Source organism: Populus euphratica, unplaced genomic scaffold (assembly GCF_000495115.2).
Source record: "Populus euphratica unplaced genomic scaffold, PopEup_1.0 scaffold114.1, whole genome shotgun sequence".
Classification (NCBI taxonomy): domain Eukaryota; kingdom Viridiplantae; phylum Streptophyta; class Magnoliopsida; order Malpighiales; family Salicaceae; genus Populus; species Populus euphratica.
Window position 1 is genome coordinate 221,021 of NW_011499905.1, and position 25,644 is coordinate 246,664.

Here is a 25,644-nt window from a genome sequence, read left to right on the forward strand (position 1 = left end):
TAGAGGTTTTTTTTTTTTTGGGGGGGGGGGGATTTGGGAGGCTAATTACACATATACACTTCTTAGGAAGTTGGCCTTCATTCAAAGAGACGGTGGCAATGTTTGCAATCATTTTATCTGCTTTATAACCAGGATTTTACTTTTCAGAACCATTCAACAAGCATGCTAACCTTTTCAATTTCAAATGTTCTTTGTATTCCCTGATTACTTTATCACAGAACAATTTATATGCTTTTAAAGATGCTGACATTCTCTTTAGTCTAAAGCAGCAAAAAAAATCCAGTAGTTTAGATTTTAAGATCAGTAGGTGCCATATCATGTCTTTGTTATTGTCCTCCTTAGTCTGTTGACTGTGTCAGCTTGTCCATTCCATGTCATGCATTATATTTAAACAGAAATCATGTGCTAGAAATCACATGAAACATTTCTGAAGAAACTGAAAGTGATGATCATTCTGAAACTGAAAGTGAAAAAGAAATTTCATGAAGGACAACAACGCCCACATTGTCATTCAGGTTGTTAACATACTTGAGAGCATAGTGAGTTCAAGTTTTGGAATTCAAAGTTGGAGTATCTGTTTGGATCTAAGTTAACACTAGACATACTTGTTTAACTTAAAGTCAAAACATCTCACAACAAGCAGGAACATCCTGCTTTCCAATTCACAAGAAGGTTGTCAAATCAAGAATCGAATCATGAATTGGAAAGCTCATTTCTGAATTGTTAATTGAATCGAATTGCGAATAGTAAGATCAGTATTACTTATACAAGTACTTTCAGAACATATGTAGATAATATAAATTTCTCAAATGCAAAAAAAAAGAAAAAAGAAAAAAAAGATAGAATAATAATAAATATACTAAACATGATAAATTAAAATAAAGCATTCATGTAGTTTTTGTTTGGAATTTTTTGTTTTCATGTTTCTAATGTTTAAAAATAATTAAATCTTAGAAGCTTCCTAGGGAAGCTGTTGAAATAAATGGCAGATAATTTTTTTATATGACATGTGTCTGATAAGAGTGACCGGACATGATTATATCTAGTGGGCGGTGTTTTGTAAAAAAAAAAAACAAAAAAGAATTATCCAGCTGGGCCCTGAATATTTAAATTTCCTTTTATTTATTTTTCCCAAGTCACGTGTGCTAATTTTTTTAATTTGAAAATCTTTAGTCTTCACTTTTATCCATCCATCTTCTTCTTCACCTCTTCTAACACAAACTTCTTTCTCTACAAACCGGTGTGCATCTTCTATCAAAGCTACAATTCCTTCATATGTCTTTATTTTTTCCTCTTGGAATTCCTTTCTTCCATATCTTTTTTTTATTTTTTGGCAACTCAATGAATTGTATGAAACAAATGATTTAGGACGATTCAAATCAAATTGTGCAATTCACGTCCAATTCTTGTATATTTTCAATTCACATACTTGATATAAATCATTTTCTGGGTAAATTGAATTGAAACCTGATTGTACAATTCTAACAACCATGCACAAGAAATCATCCTCCCTTAATTAATTTGATTGGGCATACTGGGTTCTACAAGTACTATAACAAGAAAGCAAGGATGGTATACTAACCTGGAAGCACCATTGTGAACGCCTCGTCTAAAACTGCAATACCTGCAGCCCATCCAGTCGTCAATTCTTCAAATAAAGCTGCTGAGCAAGTTAGAGCAAGAGATTGATCATCTACAACACCGCGCACCCATGCCGATCGTACTATTTTCAACCTTTCTTTAAACCCCTGGTGTGCTCTCAATAATTGCAGGCTTGACGGTTTAGATTCAAATGGTTTGTACGTTACTCCATTTCCTAAGCAGGATAAAATATGCAATGCACGAGAAGGTGATTCTTGATTATTTCCAGAACTATTGGCAAGTTCTGTCTCAGCATACCAGAAATATAAAAGCGGGGCATTAGATCGTAAATCCTACACACAGAAACAGAAGAAACTTAGTACTATTTTAATGCACAAGCACCCACATGCTCAGATGATAAGACTCAAAGACTGTTTTGAACCAGTAATGTACGAGGTAAAATTCAGTATCTTCAAGTACCAGTCTTTCTCCATTGTTACAAGAAACAGACACAGTTAAAAGATAACAATGCTGATGAAAAAGGCATGACACATAGAGATCATTATTATGCAGTCACAACATAACAAGAACTGCAGATATAGAAAAATGTAAACTTGGAAAAAACAGGAAATCTGAAATATGTATGTGTCTCAACCACTAGAACTCTTTCTATGTCTTACACCATGTAATGAACTTGAGATTCAAAAACACCGGATTATAGTGACTGTGGCTTTTACTTATTATCAGGAAACAAACAAGACAAATAAGACACTGACATTCCTCACCTTGTCCAACATTACCAACCCAAAAACCAAAGACGGAACAAAAAAGTTCAATCAATATTAGGAATAATCCAGTATTCATAGTTCAAACTCTTTAAATCTCTAATGGTAACCGCCCAAGCCACTGCTATTGATTCAGGAAAAAAAAATGAACAAGAATAACAATAGAAAGTATTCTTACAACATACAAAAATATCCATATAACATTGCTACAAAGCATACTCAGAAGCAATTGCATATAACTAGCATGACATTCTCCAGATATACACAGAAGTTAAATATATGAGTAGGTATGTAACCATGACTAACAACCAAATAACAAAATAATTATACAACCATAAATAGACATCCTTGATCGTTATCAAAGTTCAGCTATAAAGTTAATCAACTGGAAACTAAAGGTTCAGAAAGATAAGAGTTATTACAGGTGGAAGCCCTTCAACAGATGTCAATGCCAAGTCAAAGACTCTTCTTGCATGACCAATATTACCAAAAACAGCTTCTCTCCGTGCATAAACTCCACATAGCAAAACATCCTACAATAAAAATGCACCATATCAGATTAAAATTGAAGATACTATTTTCGTAGATAAAAGGCCACAAAAAAATCTCCAGATGGAAAATGCAGGAATCAAGTAGCCTATTTAAAAAAAGTTGCCAGTGCTCCCACAATGCATTTTCCACAGTAATACAACAATGAACCACATACAATCAACTGGCTTAAGAGAAAATGGCATAACTTATCCTTAAAAGGACTGGAGGAACATTTCGATTCTACTAACATTTGACATTATGTGAAACACCTTAAGAAACTTACATTCATCCTTCAAAACATTTCTTCCAATTTCCTGTTATACTCAAACAAGCAAAAGACTCCAGAACCTTCTTGTTTGCAACATTGTTGTCTAGAATGTTTCAATGAGTGGAAATTCATGTAAACAAGGAAAACACAATTTACACTTTGATACTTCCATGGCTTCAGTTTTTCAGGAATGTGGAAGCATATTGTGCATTTTGATGGCAAGAAAGGAACAAATTATGTAATGTGATTACTTATGAAGACAATCCATGTTGCCAGTAAAATGAACAAGAAATACCTGACGATCATTCTTTAACAGGGACTTTGCCAGCGCACGACATGGGGTAGTAGAATCCATTTTCATAACGGAAAAATCTTCAGCAACAAGAGCAGCTTCTTCTAATATGTGATTACGTGGAAAAGCTGTTAAGCAAAGTAATACAGCATTTCGAAGAAATTTCATTGCATCAGTCCTCATAGAGCTGTTACTGGTGATACCCAATAGTAACTCAAAACTGTTAGAGCTTGAACTGCCTTCTGATCTGTCCAAAATATCATGAAGGCTTCTCAAGTTCTTTGATATAGCATCTGGCAACACCTCAATGCTCAGGAGCTTGTCCTTCCAACTTGAACTGTTTGTGCAAATCCTAGAAAGAAAAGCAAGAATCCACAACTGTTTTATATCATGAATAACATTGTGAAATGAAAACTATGCATATTTATCATTCTTTGTTAAAAGAAAATGTATATAATTAGATTATAGATCAATCTGTAATGAAACAACCAATAACTTACAAAGTACAAGTTTGAATTTCAAATAGGCTACTCTTGTAGTAGTTCCAAACAATCAAACTCAAACGATTCTGGATAAAGTGCAGCAGTTTAAGAAAATATAAAATATGCAGTTGGTAACTTGTGTTGAACTTATATAGTGGTTTAATAAACTCTACTTTTTAAAAGATAACCAGTCAAGGAAGGTCTTTCAATCTCCATACCTAGAAGCAGGAAAAAGACCCCTGATAGAGGGGACTAGACCTTCATGACAAGAGGAGATAAGTACTCAAGGTCGCGACCAAATACACTTTTGGTGGGCAGAAGACCTAGTACTGCACTTGCTCAGAAGCTTGTAGCCACTTCCTCAAGCACCCCTTCTCAAGTCATCTCTTCAAGGGAACCTCTTTGCAGAAGCAATATATAAGACCACAAAGTTTTTGTTTTTCATGTGAACCTATCAGGTTTAAATAGAATTTCTACGAACGTTCCCAGGACCATGATGTGATAGGTTATCTATTTTTCCTTCTCCTTTTGTTTCTTATTTTGCATTCGAATCCTAATTTACTTGCAGCTAGTTTCTTAAAGGTTCAACTACTGCTCATTTGAAGTAAATTTTGAAAGTCCTCAAATCATGATCTTAGTGTCATGGACTTCTTCCAAACAGATATCAAATTTCCTACCAAAGTTTCAGTACATGAGTTTTCTTAACATGCACGCACAAACAAAGAGGAAGAGGCCACCGTCACTGACTAGGTATAAAAACTTCATCATGTGAAAGAAAGGATAAAAACAGCAGCATCAATCAACAACACACTAATAGACACACTAAATGGCTATAAACAAATGAAGAAAGCTTCTCCAACAGAAACAAATGAAGCTAATTTGGAAGTTGAAATTTAATTTCCTGACCCTTCATATGTACAAGTGTTTCTAAGGACCTAAAAGGGCCAGCAGGAATGTAATTAAACATGCATTATTAGCATATCAAGCTTCTTAGAAAAAACAAAACAAAAAATGCTCCACGTCAATAAACTTTTGTAAACACAAAAAGGGTTTGCAATTGACAGTTTGTTCCAAAAAGTTTACTCTCTTACATATAACAAATCAAATCCAAAAAGAGATGAATTAAAGTGAAATGAAACCACAAACTCATGAAACTGGATAGAAAAGTACTAAATAGACTTACCATTGCGACAGGTCTCCACCAAAGAATTCAATAAATTGAGATACTAGAGATAAGCGGGCCTCTTGAGAGTTTAAAGAGAATAGGTATTCAATGACATCTTCAAATAATACAGCTCTTAGGAAATGTTCATCAGCTTCTCCATCAGGGGTCCCACTACTGGGAGAGATCCTGCCTATATCATAGCAATTATGATTTAGTGAGTGCCTAAGCATATATTTGTAAGAACAGATACTTCCATGTATATTACATCTTAGTAAATTGATGTTGTGCTACTTGAACATAAATTGAACAAATCAACAAACACAAATTGGGAGGGGGGGGAGAGGGGGAGAGAGTGAGAAAGAGAGCACCAAACTTGCCATGAACAGGCATCCATTGATTACAATCTCTCAAGGACTCTTCTTTAGACCACCTAGCCCAAGTTGAGCTGTCTTTAACCTCACTACTAGGCTCAGCATCCACATCAATGCCAAGCTGTTTTAGCAATGCTTCAGTATCATCTTCCTGTTTGATATCCTCATTCTCAGATTCCTCCAGAATTTCATCAGTAGTCGCATCATTATGGACTACATTTTCTTGATTCTTAGTAGTTTCCTCATGTTTGGATAGCGGTTCTGACCAGCCAGTCCAACCACCTCCATCTTCATCATGTGAAGCCTCCTCTTTCAAAATCCTTTGCCTATTTTCCTCCTCTCTCTCCAACCAAGTGGACCACCCGACAGCCCCTTCTTCTCCAACTCTTGGACAATCACTGTTCCAGAAGTGCTCAAACAGCCTGAGTTTGCTATGTTCAGTTAAAAGTAACGATGGACAAAACACAGTAAATTCAATTTCAGCCTGAAATAACGTAGTGGCCAACTCCTGATACCCAGCCTGCCACTCGAGCCTGCAAAGACTAAGAAATATATCAACCAGACCAAGCTCCTGTTGTACTATGGCAGGGTCCAAAGAAGAAGGCTTCTCATTTTGGTAAACCTGCATCAAACAAATAAGGAGACTTAGCACTTTATTTGAAGAGGGAGAGAGAGAGAGAGAGAGAGAGAGGAAATGACAGTTGAAATTAGATTGTCTGGACAAAACTCAAAAAAGGAAAAGTGGCAACCATAGCACTCCCAACAACTTATAAAATAAAGTCACCAACATTAATACCAGATGCAAGAAAAGGCTTAAATACTTTTGAGATTTTGTACTACCAACTGACATGGAAACTTGGTGACTGGATCTCAAAGATAACCTCAGTTGTCTCACAAAAGATGTAAAACAAAAAAAAAAAAGTTCACTTGCATATTGACAACGTATGTGGAATGGACTAACATAAGATTATCAAAATACTGTTACCATTAACTCCCAAGACAATAATAATAGAGATACGAAACCCAATTAGATTCAAATCAAGAAGCTATCAATGGCTGATACAAAGATAAAATTGGATAAGAACCTGCCTAAACTGCCTGCTGCATGCAGAAGATACAGCTTGGACTGCATGTGCATACATTTTTCGCATATCTGAAACCTTGAATCTGGAGAACTCCCCTTGAACAACACGCAAATACTCTTTCCACAACTTGTGATTCCCTGAATGATGCATGAGTACCTTCTCCCATCTACCGATAAGCATATCTGAACTGTCTCTACTCTGATAAGCCTTCATAAGACAGAGCAACAGTTCCTCATTGTCAGGGTTGAGCTCTGTGGCCTTTTCCAGTACACTAATTTTCTTCTCAAGCGTCTGCAAACGGGCACCTTTCTGACGCTGCATACTCGCAACCTTGTCTTGGAACTCTGCAAAATCCAACCATACTTTCTCATCATGAGGGTGCTCCCTTGTTAACTTATTAAACTCCCGAGTCTTGCGCAACACCTCATCTTCCCAGGATTCTTCAACAACTAAACAATCCTTCAAAACAGAACCAGGATGATCAACACCATCATGAGACATTTCTGTATCTGACAAAGGAATAAATTCATCTGAAACTACAACCCTAGGCTGCTTTCGTGCAAGAACACGAAGACGCTTTAAATTCTTATGCCGTTCCACTGCAGCATACTTGGAAGACCAATAACGACCACCAGACTTTAATTGGGTATCCAAGGCGTCAATATCACCATCTCTATCAAATCCAGCACCCCTCTTATTCAGCCGATAAAGCCCTCGAAAATCAAGTTTTGTTGAATTATAAGGTTTGTACCTCGGAACATCCATTCTGCACATTAATTTGAATCCACATTACAAATTCCAAAAGAAAAAAAAAAACCATAAAATCAAGTTTCACCAAATAATTTCTTTTCTTTAAAAAAGATAAACATAAACAATTAAAGGACAAAAAAGATTATTCACTTCACTTTCACCATTTCCAAAACCAAAACTACAACATAAAATTACTTAATTCCATTAATCTTATCCACACAAAAAAAAATTATCCGCCAATAACTCTATATCTTCTAATCAATCATAACTCAATGCCTTCAAAATTCTATCAAGTTTCAATAACATTTCTAGAGTCAAATAAAAGAATTGATCGATTGATGAATAAAAACACTTAATTTCGTCCATATTCTCAATAATACTAGCGTTTGCGGAAGCGTAGAGAGAGAAATACCTGTAAAGAGTGCCATAGACCAAATTATCGCGATCACCATGAGTATCAAAATAATAATCCTTAGTAGTTTTCGTATCAGAACCCGCCCAAACCCTAACATTTGATTTCCTCGAACCAAAATCCCTAGCGTCCTCCTCATCTCTCGATCTATCTCTCTTCTTCTTCTTGCTATGTCGTCTTTTCTTCGTCTTCTTTCTCTCTCTACCAGAACCCGAATAATCCGAATCAGAACGAGAATATTTAGCTTCACTTTTCTTTTCTTCTTCTGGTTCTTGTAATAACTGGTAAGACCGGTCTTTTCCTTGATTGGAAACGCGGTCGTCTTTAGCTTCTTCTTGTTCTTCAAGGTCTGAATCTGAGTGGTGCGGTAAGTGGAGAGAGGAAACGGCGTCATTTACGATGGAGAGATCAGTAGTAAAGCTGGTGTTGTAAAGCCATGCCGGAGGAGGAGGAGGAGGAACTGTATCATTTATAGGTGTGTTAGTTTGTTGTTGAGTTATAGATGATGAAGCTGCTGCTGCAAAGAGAGGGAATAAAGAAGGCGACGAGGACGTTTTTTCTGCGGCCTTTTCTTCTCTTTCCATTTTGCACGCTGCTTCCTACTGCTACTACAGATTAGCCTACTGAAATTTTGAAGGAAATTTCAACAATGATTAAAAATCAATTGTGGTCCCTCAATTTGTGATATTTCATCAGATCAACCTCTATACTTTATTTTTCATCAGATTGGATCATTTCGTTTGAATTTGCAATTGATTAACTTAAACCTCTTCAACTATAAAAATATTATTTTAATATATTTTTAAATAAAAATATTTTAAAAAATAATTACTATTACTATAACAAATACTAAGTGAGAGATGGAAAGGACGCATTTTCGTGTACTGTTCACCCCACGTAAATCAAAAAAAAAAAAATATGAGCTTTGTCGTCGTCATCAGTAACCATAACCTTCCTGGAGGACGAGGACGAAGTAGCAGGAAATCATGGTTTTGTGAGGTCCCGGACTAGAAAAAAAACACTTTTTTCCGGCCGTCTAGCATGCGCGCCAACTCCTGGAGAGATTTAACAAGAAAAATATTAAATATGAAAAATCTATTTGGATGCATCATCGTTAAAAGCCTAATCAATGGAGTCTAGAGCATGAAGTCTCGAGCTACTTTTCATATGTGAGCGCTCATATATTCTTCTGATGTAAAACAGGCAATTGAGAATTATATGAGAGTGCAAAAAATAAGTGTCACCAAATAAGTACACTTCGTTTTTAGATAACAGAATTTCTTCATCTTCATAAATCTCTCACCGGAGCATCTAAGAGGAGCGTCGAGAGATTAATTTGTGATTACCTGATATTCTTTAAACTCATGACGACGTCTTTTATTACTGTACATGTGCAGTTGTTGGCTACAGTTCAGGAAATGAATTTTACATTGATACCAACACCCTATGAGAGTAGCATGAACACAAAGAAATCTGATAAATTCTGTCATTTTTACCATAACTACGGTTATTACATTAAAGAATATCGTAAGATAGAAAGATTGATCTCCTGTAAATACTTTCAATAATTTGTGAAGAATGAGATACAACTTGGATAAATAAAGAAAAATCTATGTGATGCATTATCCAAGATTAAATAATTTTTAAAAATTTTATTTGAACTTTTGAATAAATATAATAATGTTTTCCCATGTTTCTAATATCTCTGACAAAAAAATTCAATGATGAGATCTTGACATCTCTATTGAATTCTTTATATTTTTGGTGAAAATCTTTCAAGCAATACCTCTATATCTACATTAAAATCTTCATGTTTTCAAATGAATTCTTTATGTTTCCAGATATGTCTCATATATCTCCAATGAAAATTTTCACGCAAGACCTTCATTGAATCTTTATGTCTCTACATAACATCTACTTGCACGATGCTTTAATTATTTTTGCATGATCATTCTCTATTTTTTAATAATGTTATGTATTGTAAGAAGAACCAGTAAAATTAATCAAACTCACATCTTTTTTATAGGCAAAACACTAGGTTTCCTTATAAATGTGTTGACAAAAACCATAAAAATATAACATTTATATAGTAAGTATTTTGTTTTTCCTTTTTTACTTGTAAAATACTTTCAAGTATATTTGTTTAAAAAACTTCGAAAGTAAATGATGATATAGAAAAATAAAAAATAAAAAATAAACCCCCCCTCCTTTTTCTTCTTTATTAAGCCAAGTTATCCCTAAATTAGCAAGCACCTTTATGCATTTTTTTTTAATTCCTAAAACTCTACACATAAGTTATATACGCAGGCACCATATTTTTTTATATAGAGCAGACATCATATTTCTATATTAATGGTTGTTTTTTAGCATTGACAATCATTAAGTTCTCCATCAAAGCATAAAAGCACCATAATCTCCACTAATGGTGGAACTCTATTCTCCGCACATCGAGGTACTTGCAATTACAATACACAAGATAAGCAAATATTATCAAAATTTATAAATAATTTGGTCACTATATAAATTAGGCCAAGCAATTTCATAGATAACAATCAACAATCCAATAATTTCAAGAATCACTATCAACCACCTAACAATTCTAAGAATCATAAACAATTATACAACAAGTTCGTAGACATAACACACAACATACACGCTCACAACAATTTGATTATGTTTTTCTTTACTATACATTATTTCCTTCTCTTACATTTACTAAAGCATGAGAGTGTTATTTGTTTTCACTACAAACCTATTTTATAGAAATGCTCAAGCTCAATCAATCCTCCAGCACAAGATCACAGACATGAAAAGTCCAATCGAGTCTGAAGTTTTTCATGATTTCATCAATATTATATCATACTAGAGAGTAATTTTTTAACAATTTTTTCATGTATTAGCATAATCATATTATGCAAAAGAACTTATTTTCTGAATAATTTAAATACAATGTTTTGTCTTTGTAATAAAGTAACAAAGTTTTAATGCATTTTATGTTCTCTATTCTTTTGCATACCTAAATTCTATGTTTATGCATTCTCAATCGTTCATAACATATATTAATATCCTAATTAAAAAAATCTTTCTTAAGTAACAAAGTTGTTAAAATTCAAATAAATTTAGGTTTTTCACAACTGTATTATAGGTTTAGTATGTAGGCTTGATTATCTTACATTTTTCTATAAAACAAGTCCCTTTGTAGATGGAAGAGGACCCTCAAATAATTAAGTTAGCAAAAACAAGAGAAAATAATAGTAAATTGAAAAGAAGTAATAAGTCGAAGATGAGTTTTTGCATGTGTTAATCGAGTTGTGTTTCTTATATTAGTGGTCTTTAGGTATGTATATACCACTGGCCACCGAGATCATATGATTCACCTGGTGAAGAGTAGGGTAATAGACTTGTACTTTTATAGGAGAAATAATTATGAGAAGTTGTTTTACCATTGAAGATAATTTTCTTAGCTAATGAAAAAAACAATTGACCATAGAGCTCAATCAATAAAATGAATTGATTACATAAGTAATAATAGCTAGCTAGACAAATATTCTAACTGCGATGTTGACCAATAAGGTGATTTGTACATGAGATAACATGTGAAAATATTGTAGGTTCTTATGACTTAAAAAATGGGTAATTAGGTGACACAATATTGATTTCTTAGAAAAATAAAGGTCATGACAGTACACACATAAACATTGTTTTGTGTGTTGGTAATTTTTTGGGACGGATAAGTTGTTAGATCATTTGTTTGTTTGGATTGTGACCAAACAAGTTAATTACGTTGAGTAGCAACTTGTTGCAGCCTCAACCCAATTATGTTAACCAAATAGCTTATTGTTTGATCTATGGTTGGGTTTTAACCCAACGAAGAAAGTTAGGGTTTAGGCTTTAACCAAACTAGTTATGAAAAAATTATTTAAATTTAATGGATACCTACTCAAATGAATATGAGATTTTTAAGTTCGATTGAACTTCAGGTAAAACCTAAAGGTAGAAGTCATGTTTGAATTGAGAATATATATTGGCATAACCAAACTCAATCTGAAATAAATAAATAGCATTGAAGTTTGAAAAATTATATGTATATCAAACTAATTATATACAAAATAATTATAAATTATAACATTCATTTTGGGTTCAAGTTGTGGATACTCGATGGGTGCCCAAAACCTAATCAAGTTAGGTTCAGGTATAGAAGTTTCATATTCAATCATATTTAGTCAGTTTCAAGTAGTTATTTTGGGTCAAGTATAGATAGTATAGTCTAAAACATATTCATTAAGTCCAACCCGCACAACTTACTGTCCAATCTAATATTTTCATAATTTAATTTTTTTTTATTTTAGTGTTTTTTAAAATTTTGATTAAAATGCAATTGTATTAAAATTTTGATTTTTTATTATTAAATTAATATGAAAAAATCAATTGCTCAAAATAAACAATAAATTATTTTATAAAATATAATAATTTGTAACAATGAAAAAATGAATGAATTAGAGTAAGTAATTTCTTTATGAATTGAATAAAATTAATGATTGAATTTTTTAGCATTATGAGAAAAATATTATTTTTAAAAATTCATGTAATAATTAAAGCATACATAATAAAAAAAATGATCATGCTTTCACAGATATATATATATATATATATATATATATATTAAATTAGAGTTGAATGTTGAATTAATTTTAACAATATCCATACAACATAGCAACAATTACATAGCGAGTAAAGTAACTATCTAATGAAAAACCACAAGTCAGATTAATTTAATTTAATTTTAGGAGAGAAAAAAGACATTTATATGGGCTTTGACCCTATATGATTAAATCAAGTCGGTATTTAATTATTTAAAACTTATGGAATTAAAGTCTCAATTCGAGACAGATTAGGGATCTATACACGTTTAATTCTAACTGTAGTTTATTTATTTTCAGGCCGTGTACCACCAGAATTCTTAGCTACTATTTTCTTTATTCTATAAGAAAATGAAATTGACAGGGATCAAGTTTATGAACAGATTGCAAAACGTAAGGATAGAACAATAATAATTTCTGAAACTCCATTAATTAATTAATTATATTAATTATGGTTATAATTAAGTCAATCGTTGACCTCCAAACCAACAAAACCAAAGAAACTACCATGAAGACACTATCATCGGTGCTGCCAGCCCGAAAATGTACAGAGACCATCCTAACAAAGAGATGCATGCCAGCAGCCGGCAGAGCTCGAATGAAACCACTGAAACATTCTCACTGGAACATAAAATCTAAGCATCAAACATTAGCAAACTAAAAATTTCTGAATGCTCTCAATGGCCTTCCATCAAACTCAAATGGGATGCTGCAGTGAAGTTCTTGTCTGGAGCAAGCCAATCAAAATTGGATAAGCAGCTATTTTTTCACATGCTATTACTAGTAACCTAAAAAAAAATTGCCACCATCATGTACAGCAAGATTTTTAAGATTCCTCTTCCACCAGATCAAACAAAGTGGACAAAGAAAATCCCTAAGAATACACAGTGCGTGAAGAATTACAATTATGGTGAAATTAAAATACAACTTGCCAAGGGGAAGGGGAGATATCACCAAAGGAAACCAAACACACCTTTCAATGCATACAGCTATGCGATGTGGCATGCCCACTTTCCAGATCAATTTAAATATATTACCAATATCAGTTGCTCCTTCCCTCCAACCACCATGAAAAATCTTCAGTCAGTTCAAGCTGATATGGGTTCATAAGGGTATGATAGCCAAGGGTGCTTCAGAGCCTCGGATGCAGAAGGGCGTTTCTTTGGGTTTACTTCAAGTAAATGAGAAACAAAGTCAATGAAGCCTTGGTCCCCCATTGGCAATCGGTGCCTCAAGGATGTCTTTTTTGGAATCAGGTATTCCAGTCTGCTAGTATCCTGAGGAATAGAAAGAAGAGTCAACATAATTGCACAAGCCAAACATATTATATCCAGTATTAAAGTTTCACATCAAGGTCATGAATGAAAATTGGTTTGAATCCTCTACAAGAAATTACTGTTCATTCAACAATCAGAACCACAACAGGTATACACAAGCATTCTTGCATAAATGCATACCCTCTCTCCATCGTATACTTGAAGCTTGCAGTATACATTACCGTCCATTTTGATCCAAAGTTTGAATCAGACTTTGACATCCGAATTTTGTACTCTAAAAACTACAAACTATTTTCATAAGGGGTAAAATAAGCACAATTAGTGATGATAGTATTTGAGATGCTGGCTAGTTATTTTCATATGAGCAATAGAACAATAGCAAAACAAAAGGATGTTTTACCTGATTCCGCTCATAAAGCATGTGATTCTTGGTAAAATACTTGTATGTATCTCGTCCTTTAGCTAGCATGCTTTGATCAATGGGACCTATAATTCCGATAACTCGTGCCAGTAACGTTGCTGGGGAATCGTTTTGGAACAGGACCTGAGAAGTTTCATTTTAGCCAATTGGTACCAGGGTCACAGTTGGGCAACCAAACTGTGGAAGGTCCAATGCATCCATACTTTAAATGATGTGAGGAAATTGTTCAAGCAGATGGAAAGAACTGCATATTGATTAGCCCTTGCAGAAATTACTCGAAGTAATATCCAATATATCTCCAAAAGAAATATATTTTGAACTTCAATAAATCAGAGGTCACTAGCCCCAGATATTAAGATGTTCCCCCCAGAGACAGAATAAATAAATAAATAAATGCATCACAACATAAATATGAGAGGTGGCATTTCAATTGATAAGAATAAAAAAAATATGGGTGCAGCCTAAAAATACAAAAAGAAATTTATCTCTCTCTCCCCCCTCTACGTATTTACAGCACCTCAGCTGCACCTCCATATCAGCATCAAGCCCATTGTTCTTTCCTATCTTCTGCATTCCAGAATCATGTTCTCATATCCCAACCTTTTACTCTGGCAACAAACATTCCAGCTTCCAAAATCTCCAAAAACTAATGGTTTAAACACCATCTTCTCCAACTTAGTCACATATACAATGTTCCACTCCCTAAAATCCCTACAAGGTTCTCACCTCATAAACTAAGCTAGTCAAATAATCCTCACAAAAAACCTTCTCAACTCATTAAACACAATAACCTCTGTTTTTTTGGCAAAGTCCCTCAATAATTATATTAAATCTTATATGATAACTCATGGTAAATTTAAGCACAAATGCATGTGATATCATTCTTCATCAAGTTATCTTTCTTACAATAGTTAATTTATGCATTCTCCATCAGTTGGGAAACTATAATAAAACTCTTAACTCTCCATGTATGGTGACTCTTGGCATAGTTCCTCATGGATAACTTTCCCACAAGTTTATATGATAAGTCAGTAAATTTATGTTCAAGTCGTTGTTCATGCAGTCAGTAATCTCTTTCTTACTCACACTAATTTGTGCATCCACTCAATGATTGAGAAATCAAATAAGACTCTGACTATCCTTGCATATTGAACATCTTGTCTTAATTTAAAAGGAAAATAAAAGGAAAGGAAGAAAAGACTACAAGTGTTGTCCAAAAACAATGGGTGAAACAGATGCATAGACAATGAATAGACCCTGCTATTCTTACAATTTCCTCCAAGGAAACAAACTAAATGGGTAAATAAGTAATAGGTAAGACTTACATTTCCAGTGCAAAGTTCTGCCAAAATGCAGCCAAGTGACCAAACATCTATCTTCTTATCATATGGAAGTCCTAGGATAACTTCTGGTGCACGATACGACCTGGATTGAACATAGGAGCACAGATGATCTGTCTCAAAACAGCTACTCCCAAGATCAATGACTTTCACCTCACATCTACTATAGCTTTTCACCAATATATTCTCGGGTTTTAAATCACAGTGTATAAGACCAAGGCCATGCAAAAACTGAAGTGCCTCCAAACATTGAGTGGTAATTGACTGCATAGAGAATTTGGGAAAAAGTTTATAGACCAGCATGCATGAAAAAAATCATGTATTCTCCTTTCTTTTTTGGTGAGGAAATGAAATTTTGAGAAGGAAACAAGGGGTGCTACACATTCCAAGTAATAAATATATAACTCTTGGAATGACAAGAGGATAGAACTCTTAAGAAGAAAATGGCAAACAAACCTGCAATCGAGGCATTGTGAAGTATACCTCCCCTCCTGATTCTCTATTGAACTTATGGAACTCATATAGGTTTGCCTTGAGAAGCTCACATACGATTAACAAATGCTCCTGCATAGCAAAGAGAAGTTAAAAAGTAAATTATTTATAACTTGCATCAAGGAGTTATCACAAACTTCTCCCTCAAGAAATCAAATCAAATCAAATCAAAGCTTCATTTTTAGATTCTTGTGGTGCAATTGAAAATGCATTCACTAAAATACATGGCTATTCTTTTATCGATTTTCAGCTCATTTTAATATGATGTCTGTAAAACAATTCTCCTCCGTCTAGTGGTTTGGAGTAAGTGGTCCAACCATGCAACCAAGGTTCAAGAACTAGTAACAACAAGAAACAAAAAATTGCTGCTATAAAAATGAGATGATTCTATGCATGTCTGCATAACCCTTTTGCAAATTTATCAATTAAAATGTAAATTTCTACTAAGAGAGGCAACATGGGGGCAGAAACTAATAGCATCAAGAAATACAGGAACAAGAAAACTTTTCTAACCCAGAATAGTGGCTTGAATAAGGATTTTATCATGAAATCTCAAGAAATTCAGCTTTCTAATGAAACCACATCGCTAGCATAATTTCAAAAATTTTCAGTCATTTCCTCTCCCAAAACCTGCTAGAGTACTGGTGGATACAAAAAATCCTAACTCAACTCAGACTACCAATTGTTCACAACCAAAAGAAAAATTCCAAAGCCACATGAAAATCTAGGAACAGTGAGCCATCTCCCACTATTAAGTTTTAAGCATACAGAATGTTCTATCCACAATATAATGGACTTGAAAGTGCTAAACAATTGCACTAAAACATATAAGAACTTCAACGCTTGCCAATGCAAAAACTGAAAAAAATAGAATTCATATATTTTTATGTGATCTTTGAAGATAGGAGGAAACCGAATGCCAAATGTCTATTTGGCTTGATCCCAGCTAGAACTGTTTTAAAGAAGACTGTTTTGCTAGCAAATCGTGTACGATTTTCAGGTCTAAACTACAAGGTAGTTTTCCAATTTTTTTCTTACATTGGATAAATTTTGTAAAACTTGACCAGTCAACTGCTTCATTATTAACTAACTGAATAGCCAGCTGGCTCCACCAAACAAGCACCTCCTATCTTACCCAATATAAGTTGTAACCTCACATTTAAAGACAATGAATGAATGGAAATTTCAGCTATATACGTTGAGATTGTGTGGTTCAATCTATCTTAATTATGATGCTTAGATTTTCCATCTTCTAGGTGTGATTCCTAGAAATCCTACTAGTTATGGCTAGCTGGCTCTGCCAAACAAGCATCTCCTTTCTTACCCGATAAAAGTTGCAACCTCACGTTTAAAGACAATGAATGAATGAAAACTTCAGCTATATACTTCAAGGTTGTGTGGTTCAATCTATCTTAAGTGTGATGCTTAGATTTTCCATCTTCTAGGTGTAATTCCTAGAAATCCCACTAGTGTGATGGTTGTGGTCCTTTATTATTTTCCATTTCAATGTATTAACCCCATATCCTATACTCCTGCCTATTTTGATCACCATACCCTTAAACACATCCCAATTTTCACCAATTACCTATTCCCCATGTTTTACCCCCACCAAATATACTAGAGCTTGTAATCTATATTGAGTTAGGTACTGTGAATTAAAGACCCTGCATCAGTTGTGCTTGTTATAAACACTCAAATACAAGTCTCTTTACAAGAAAAACAACGGCTTATAACTCTTATCTATTATTTCACAATGGACAAAAATTTTATGACTGTATCTATTCAGGTGCCAAATATATTTTTTGAAGGAAACTTAGGAACCAGGTCAGGTGACCAAAACTTAACAAAGCAGCGTGATGATCTAAATTTTTATTACATACTTATATTAATAAATATTGCATTACACTGAAACAGTGCAGAGAAGTCTGTGACCTGATATTAATTCTTTCGCAACTAAAACTAACTTACACAAGGTTACAAGGAGGGCAGGACGTTGAAAGCTGCAGAGAAACCATCTATGTGATAAACCATTAAATATTGAGGGGAAAAAAACAAATCAAGAAATGCAAGCATATCCACTTACTCGGTAGTAGAAATAATCATACAATCTGAGAATGTGGTACTTGTCAGCATGATCATGCTTGTTGACATACTTTAAAAGCTTTATCTCATCAAGACTTTGATCAAAGAAGTCCTTGTTGTTTTTTATAATTTTCACACAAACATCCATGCCTGTGTGCAGATCATGTGCTTGTATAGCTTTACTAAAAGCAGCTGAGCCAAGATACTCAGTAACATGATAACGACCAGCAATCACAGAATTCAAAACACCATGGAAGTTCTTGTCCTCCTCAAAGCCAGTTCTGACCAACAAAAGCAGTTCATGAGAACATGTGTTAGAATCAAGCTAATCAATGAGAAGCAGAGTTCAATAAAATAGATCACTTGATTAAGAATCTAACATTGACTAAAGAAAAATAAATAGTTATCCAAATTTCAGCACATGCCAAATACAAGGAGAAAAATATGTATTTTACGAGCAATTCACCACAAAGAAACATATTACTCCACTTGTAATGAAAACTACAGCTCTATTTGGCCTTGTTGTGCTTATAAGTTAAATAGCTTTGGTGTTGTAGGCAGAAGTGCTAAAAATTAAAGTTGTATTGATAAAAGTTGGTCGCTGATTGGTTACAATAGTTGTTACAAGGGCATTCACCACAAAAAACATATTGCTCCACTTGTAAAGAAAACCACAGCTTTATTTGGCTTTGTTGGGCGTAAAAGTTAAATAGTTAGTGTAGTAGGCAGAAATGCTAAAAATTAAAGGTATTAATAAAATTTGATGGATGCTTGGTTACGATTGTTGTTTATGGGATGTTGAGTTTAAAAACAAGTAACACTTGTTTGATTAAATTAATATTAAAAGTGAAGTTGAAAATCAAAATGACAAACAAGGGCATAAGTAATTTTTGGTCTATTAAGGTGGGGTATGAACAAAAAAAATTGACATGCAAAATTATTTTAAACAAATAAAAAAAACTAATATGTTTTTTTCATTTAATCAACACCTGAACAAATAAAAACAAAAAAGAATTGTATATATAGCTTGTCAAATGAAAAAAAAAAAAAAAAAACTGAGCTACATTCAAATGATTGTCAGGTTTTTTATTTTTTTCAGAGAAACAAATGGACTTTGTATTTATAGAGTAAAAAGATCATAATTATTTGAAATGTAGAAGGATAGTCGTTGTGTTGTTACTTTTAGCAAGGCCAAATAAACCTTATAAACCTTACATGTAGCTCCAATACTAGCAGTTTTTGTCACAAATTTCAACAAGCCAACAATTCACAAAATAAAAAGAAGTGGGAAGGCTGTGCCTAACTAAACATTACAAGCACACAACTAGCCACCATTGCGGCTACTGGCATAGAGTAAAGCAGCAAGGGAATAAGGGCAAATGGAAAAGGAAATAATAGAAAACTTATTCTATCATCCCCATTTATCCAGACGACCAAACAGCACCAAAGTTCCACCAGTCCATGAATGTTTTTACCTTGAGATCATAACCATAATTATTCAGAAGAGAAAGCAAAAAAAATAACTTAAGCAAAGACCTACAGGTGCACACACCAAGGACACTATCAGGGGACACAAGTAGCCTCATTTACCAAGGAACTTGGATATCTACATTCCTATTTTTAATAAGGATGCGTCCAACAAGAATTTTGTAATTAAAGGGTTTGAGAAATGAAAGGATTTTCAAGTCTTCTGTTTTATTTAAGATTTTTGTTCTTCTGAACACCATTATTTTGCCCACCAAATGACTCCAGCAATATAAATAATCTTAAAACTATATTAGCTTCTTTTTTTTAACCAAATACATCTATTAATAGCTAAAAGTATAACAAAAGTAGGATCAAATTGCAACATCATAGTGCACAAAAGTTTTGCAAGAGAGAGAGAAGACTACTTTCAGTAATTGCACAATGTTTCTTGTTTTTCCTTTCCTGATTTGTATCACATCTATTAATTTGAGACTAACAAGTTAGCTATTGTCAGTCAATCAAAACTCAACAGGCATGGTAGCAATAGTCATTTTAATAAGAGTGACAAATTAATCATTCCACACTCAAAAGCATCCCCTACATACCCTATTGTTTCTATTCTTTCCCTTGGATCTTTCTGGTCTTTATTCTTGTTTTAAGTTCTTTTTATAATGCTTTGTTCAATCTTTCTCATCCCTTGTTGTGCTCCACTGGCTGGTTTGCAAAATAATTCACATGGCTCTTTCAAATTCTGTGTAATGAAAGATTCAGTAACAACAGGATCTTAAATTCCTAAATTTGTGTGTGAGAGAGAAAGAGAGAGAGAGAGAGCGAGTTTGTTTGTAGAAAGGAATAATATCTTTGCTGTTTCAAAATAACCTTCAAAAACAATTCACCCCCTCCCAATCCTTTAGCAAGAAAACCAGAATCTCCATAAAAATGGTGCTGCTTGTTTTGTTAACTCGCAATCATTTCTTTGGTTATCAGAAGGTAATAAAAAAATCAAAAGAGATCAAATCAGGTGCCAACAAAGGTTTACGGAGAAAAAAGTTGAAGATACCATGAGAATACGGAATACTCAGAAGAAAGAAAACATTTTGACACAGGAGAGAAAAAAACACGAGTCCTGTATAATTAGTTGTATATCATTATATATGGGGGATGTGTTAGAAAGAAAGTTTGTATGTCAGAGTTGTGAAAGGGGATAACACTCTAGGATGTGAAGTAGAGACATCTTATCGATTCTAATAGTGGCAAGAGCCCAAGCTGCATAATGCATCAGTAAGCAACCAGAAATCACTAATTTTTTATTTAGATAAACTCATCTAAGAAGAACATACCGGTTTTTCCTATGCACAATCTTAAGGTTGAAAGTTTCAAATTCCTCCTCCTGAGCCTTGATTTGCCTTACTTGCTCTTGAACGGCAGCAGCTTCTTCATCCTCCAGGGATGCCACAGGATCTTCTTCCCTCACACCACCGATCTTCTCATCTCTTTCTTTCATGGCAAGCTCTGGTTCTGTATAACCATAATTTGAGAGAGAAGAGGGACTAGAATTTGCTGATCTCACAGCATTTGTATTATTTTCATCCCTAGAACTTTTAACAGTTGAGGAATCACAGCTTTTCCGCTGCCATGTACTGATCATGTCATCAGGCCCTGTTAAAGCATTCAAGTGATCATTTGTTTCTTCACTGACAACCGCATTGCAGTTGTCGGACCATAAAGATTTACTAGAGCCTGCCTGCAACAACTGTTCATTCCTCAATGGTGGGGGAAATGAAAACCCACCATCTGCATGACTTCTACCTTGAGCATGCATGTCTCGGTCACTTCCAACCACATATTTATTAAGTTTCTTCTTATCCCTGTTTTGTTTGTCAACATATTTCTTGTCTGAGACATGGTGAGAAGATCTGGATCCCCCGACTCCAGTGTCATGATCACAAAAGTACTCTACATCCCCTTCACTACTGCCTCCAACCAAACTTTCCCGAATTTCACTTCCAATATCAGCAGCATCACTGTTGATTCCCACACCAATCGATCTAACTGAACCATGTTGATTGTCATCCATACAAATATCATCTAACTGTGGCCTTCCACACTCATTCAAAACCTTCCCATCTCCTATCATGATGAGTTGATTTGTATGCGTGACAAACCCCTGCCAGACAGGTTCTGCTCGCATCAAACCTAGTTCTTCTTCATCCATCAACTGCCCATCATATTGAGCTATTAAATCACTCCCATTATTCGTCCCATACATATCTATCACTGATAACCCTATAGGATCATCTGATGCTGTGACTGGTTCAACAGTTTTTGCTTGAAATATCTGCTCACCAGAGAAGTAAGAATCCTCCTCGGCAAAAGATTGATCATCGTCTTCATCTTTGGTTGGAACTCTATCCTGGGGTTCTGGAACGCTCCCATGCCCAGCACCCTTTTCATTGTCACTTGGGTAATCAATTTCATGTGCCAGAAACCAGGCCTCGTCCTCGATAGGTTGTCTCATATATCCATCATCATCATCGTCATCATATTCATCAGAATCCCAATACTCATTTTGATAATCAATGGATTCACTTAATCCATCACCAACAGTAGCAAAACCAGAAACTAGATCAGATGCATCCTCAGCAATTCCCTGACTTACAGATAGCCAGCTGCCTCCTGCAATCCTTTTTCCACCTGGATCATCAATTACCAGGCAAAATTAAGAGGAGAAATCACCAGGGGGGTGAAATTATGTAGAAAATGGAACAGGATAGGTAATCTGAATTTATTGCACTATATAGTTAACATAATTCATTTAATAAAATACAACCAATTGACTATATGTTCCCTGTTTTACACCCTACATGCCATAGGAAACCAGAAAGCAAAGCGATTGGTGTTCCAAAACCGAAAGATACAAGATGAGCTTCATTCCTCAAAATGAGAGCTCCTAAATCATTGAAGAACTGAAAGCACGGATATAATATATGAATATGCTGGAAGGATGATCATCATGCTGTCATCTCTACTTCTTTAGCAAATATTTTGTCTTACATCAAAAGAGGCAAAATGGATCACCATGTATAAGTGGCAATAAAAACTTAAACACGTTAGCATGCCTTTATCCCTTTATTAGGGTAAAACCAAATGGGTAAGGCGCCCCAGATTCTCACACCTGAGTTGCAGTTATCCTTTTTAGCATGAATATGGAAAAAAAAACAGTAAATTTTCAGTCAGCATAAGATATAAACATTCAACTTCTTTGACAGTAAAACAGAACGTTTCCCTTAGTTGTTGGGGTCAAAGAGATGACGCTAGTTTCACAGCAACAAGATAGGTATAAATAATCAAGTATATAGTACCTAATTGATAACATTCAAGCACCTAAACTGGCTAGCCATCTTTAATGTTAAAATAATATACTAACAAGTTGAAAATAGTAGAATGTTTTATGCAAAGTTAGTTTCAATGTTGATGGATGACAAGATTTCTTTCTTTATTTCTTTTTTCACTTCCTTCACTTTCTGAATCAATAAACAATAACTAGCAAATACTCTAAACCCCTCAAAAATCCGCTAAAAGGTCACATCATCACACTCATCATATGAGCTTACCTGAAGAATTGATTTCTTGTCCGACAGGAACATCGAGATAGGAACCTATAAGGTAGCTATTATCAGCGCTGATGACCTTTGAACTTGGCCCATCACGCTCAAACTTTTCCTGCCAATTGATTGATGGCTTATCCTCTGACTTGAGTTTAACTGGTGGAAGCCTAGGAAATTCCTCCTTTGGAATATCAGATACAAGTGAAAACCCTAAGCCACTTAAATTCTTCTGCTCTGTGCTCCCTTGTGACTTTTCAAAGAACAAAGTTCTTCCAACCTCATCCACCTGTTCTTTGATAGCTGCCCTAAGATCACTTGCACCTGCTTTCTTCTTTCCATCTCTTTTGTCCGAATTTGCAATAGGATCATCATAACTGGTCGATGCCTCCCCCTTGGGGAATGGAAAAACAGTCTTGACAGAACAATCTTTCCACAGGTCTGAGGAAGAATTTGCGGGTTCCACATTCTGAGACGATGGGTTACCTGCAGAGAATGCAACAGTAGTTTTAAGTTGCCAATCAAGCTCCTTCAATTCATTCGTTTCAATTTTGTTATGCTTGGATTCTGCATTGGCATCACTGGTCCTATTGCTTCCATGCCATGAACTTTTCTTTTCACCAGTTAAGATAAACTCTTCTCCAGATTTGGCTTTTGCTCTAGCAGAGAAGTTACTGGTGCTAGTACCAACATCATTCTTGTATGGATTAGAAGGACCATTGCTTGGATTAAAGTTCCATGAATACAAACCAAGCACAGTATCCTCTGAATCAATTGCTTCATTATTTTTACCACCCCGTTCCCCAGCAGAAGCAGAGTTTTTCCATTTGCTTTCAGTCCCATTTCTATCCACCCCACACTCTATTTCTTTCACAATAAGTTCCTTAGAAATTTCACCATGTTGAGGACCTGACCCCTGAGGATGACAGGTTAATTTGCCCCCATTCTCTTCTTCCACCGCCTTCCCCGAGTTCTTATCTTCAAGGGCAAGTTTTTGAAGGAATCCATTCACATCAGGGAGGTTACTAAGCTCACTGCGCAATGCTGCCTCTGCTCTTGTGAAGCGATTTTTCTTCAGAAAGTCCAAAATCACATCAACTGAGCTTGTCTCCTCCATAATCAACTTCTAAAAATCAATTAGCAAATACTAGAATGACAAATCCACCAAACTGAAACAAAGAAAAAAAAACCAAATAAACCAAAGGAAAGTAAACCCACTAAGTAAAAAAAAAAAACTTACTTTCATCAAAGAAACAAACTTCGAGAGGTTTAACACTCATCTACTTGGCAAACAGCAAAACACCATATAATGCTTGAAACCACATAACAAACCAACCCCACAACCTCATTTAGTTCAAAATTCTCTTTTTCCACCAGTGTTTAGTTAAAAAGCCCCGAACTTTCAAAATCACAAAAATTAACTCACATTTCCAACATTAAGCCAACAAAACAAAACAAAAACCCTAAATATCCTTCCAAACAACAAATCAAGACATTAAAAGATCCAAAACCCTTTAACCCACAGTATTAAAAGCCCTAAACATCACATTTTATAAAAAAACTTCAAGATTCAAAAAAGAGGCCTTCAATCTACAAGATTCACAAGCCAAAAACAAACCCATTTTTTTTTCCACTTACAGATCGAAGATGGCTCGAGAGAAAAGAAAGGAGCTTTTTTAGTGTGGATTCCATAGCCAATCTCACATTAACAATAAACAAAGTACTTACGATTTCGCATTCGTGGGTTTTTGGTTTTTTGTTTAAATGTTTGGTACCTCTCACTCTCCTTTTTTTTTTTTTTTTTTTTTGGGTTTCTTGTATTGTTTTTGGCCTGCAATCTTCTCTGAGGCCCGGCAATGGTTGTTTTTTGTAATAGCAATAAAATCTTGAGTTATGATACTGTGTTATTCCTGTGGGTTTAAGGTTTGCCTTGTATTCGTGAAATGTTGTCTTAGCATTAATCTAACGGTGGAAAATGTTTTTCAATCTAGGTTGTAGGGTATCGAATGGCTGATGAAATTTAAAAAAATGGGCTCCGGCTATGTTTTATGCTCCATCAGTGCATTTACGAGGGCAAACATAGAATAAAAGCTTAACATTCTTTTGACAACATTTACCATAAACGTATATAACCTAAGAATTTGAAGCACAATCCTTGTTTTTTTTAGACCTAGATCTTAACAACCAAAATTAGCATTGTCTATTCGATTTATGAAATAAAGTCTCTTTACCTTAACTTATTATTATATTAAAGATAATTATTTTTTTAGTTCCATTTCAATTAGGGAGTTTCCCTCTTTTATTTTATTGTTATAAAATTTATATATAATACGGGGTTAACTGAATTAACTCAAATTAATTTTAAAATAATATTATTTTAATTTTTTTAATTAAAATAACATTATAATAAATAAATACTATAAAAATAAATTTTTGAAATTGATATAAGTACTTGATCTAGTCTCACTTGGATTTGATCTAATTATAGATTGATCCAATAAATCACTCGAGTTTGATGAAGCCAATATCCACTTGGTTTTTTTTTAAAAAAAACCTAGCTTGAACCAAGTTTTGAGTCAAGGGATCGTTGGGTCAATT

The 25,644-nt window shown here is 34.4% G+C and overlaps 2 protein-coding genes across 5 annotated transcripts in view; both read right to left on the reverse strand.

The window, feature by feature from the left end:
• The window catches only part of LOC105133302 (protein NRDE2 homolog), a 10,390-nt gene extending 2,041 nt beyond the window's left edge, over positions 1-8,349 (reverse strand). The window contains exons 1-7 of the mRNA XM_011037237.1: positions 7,723-8,349; positions 6,561-7,326; positions 5,482-6,097; positions 5,123-5,294; positions 3,461-3,809; positions 2,789-2,899; positions 1,583-1,934 (exon numbers count right to left, since the gene is read on the reverse strand). Coding sequence (XP_011035539.1) covers positions 1,583-1,934; positions 2,789-2,899; positions 3,461-3,809; positions 5,123-5,294; positions 5,482-6,097; positions 6,561-7,326; positions 7,723-8,306 — 2,950 coding nt within the window. The 5' untranslated portion in view covers positions 8,307-8,349. The remainder of the gene's footprint in view (positions 1-1,582; positions 1,935-2,788; positions 2,900-3,460; positions 3,810-5,122; positions 5,295-5,481; positions 6,098-6,560; positions 7,327-7,722) is intronic.
• A 4,649-nt stretch (positions 8,350-12,998) lies between these two features.
• Positions 12,999-24,952, reverse strand: LOC105133304 (uncharacterized). 4 transcript variants are annotated; one of them, XM_011037239.1, is made up of 8 exons: positions 24,685-24,951; positions 23,056-24,172; positions 20,782-22,135; positions 17,976-18,255; positions 15,857-15,964; positions 15,386-15,664; positions 14,040-14,183; positions 12,999-13,639 (listed from the first exon to the last, which is right to left on the reverse strand). In XM_011037239.1, the coding sequence occupies exons 1-8, from the start codon at positions 24,736-24,738 to the stop codon at positions 13,451-13,453; spliced, it is 3,525 nt and encodes a 1,174-aa protein (XP_011035541.1). In that variant the 5' UTR covers positions 24,739-24,951; the 3' UTR covers positions 12,999-13,450. The 4 variants fall into 4 exon arrangements, with proteins under 4 accessions (XP_011035541.1, XP_011035543.1, XP_011035544.1 ...); XM_011037241.1 differs by having other exon boundaries at positions 23,056-24,215; XM_011037242.1 differs by lacking the exon at positions 12,999-13,639 and having other exon boundaries at positions 14,151-14,237; positions 24,685-24,952.
• Between the last annotated feature and the right edge of the window lie 692 nt (positions 24,953-25,644).

Coding starts and splice junctions, on each gene's coding strand:
- LOC105133304 (XM_011037239.1), bottom strand. CDS start 24,738: ATGGAATCCACACTAAAAAAGCTCCTTTCTTTTCTCTCGAGCCATCTT. Junction 18,256..20,781: donor ATTGTGCATAGGAAAAACCG/GTATGTTCTTCT, acceptor TTTGTTGGTCAG/AACTGGCTTTGAGGAGGACA. Junction 15,665..15,856: donor TCACAATGCCTCGATTGCAG/GTTTGTTTGCCA, acceptor TTCTCTATGCAG/TCAATTACCACTCAATGTTT.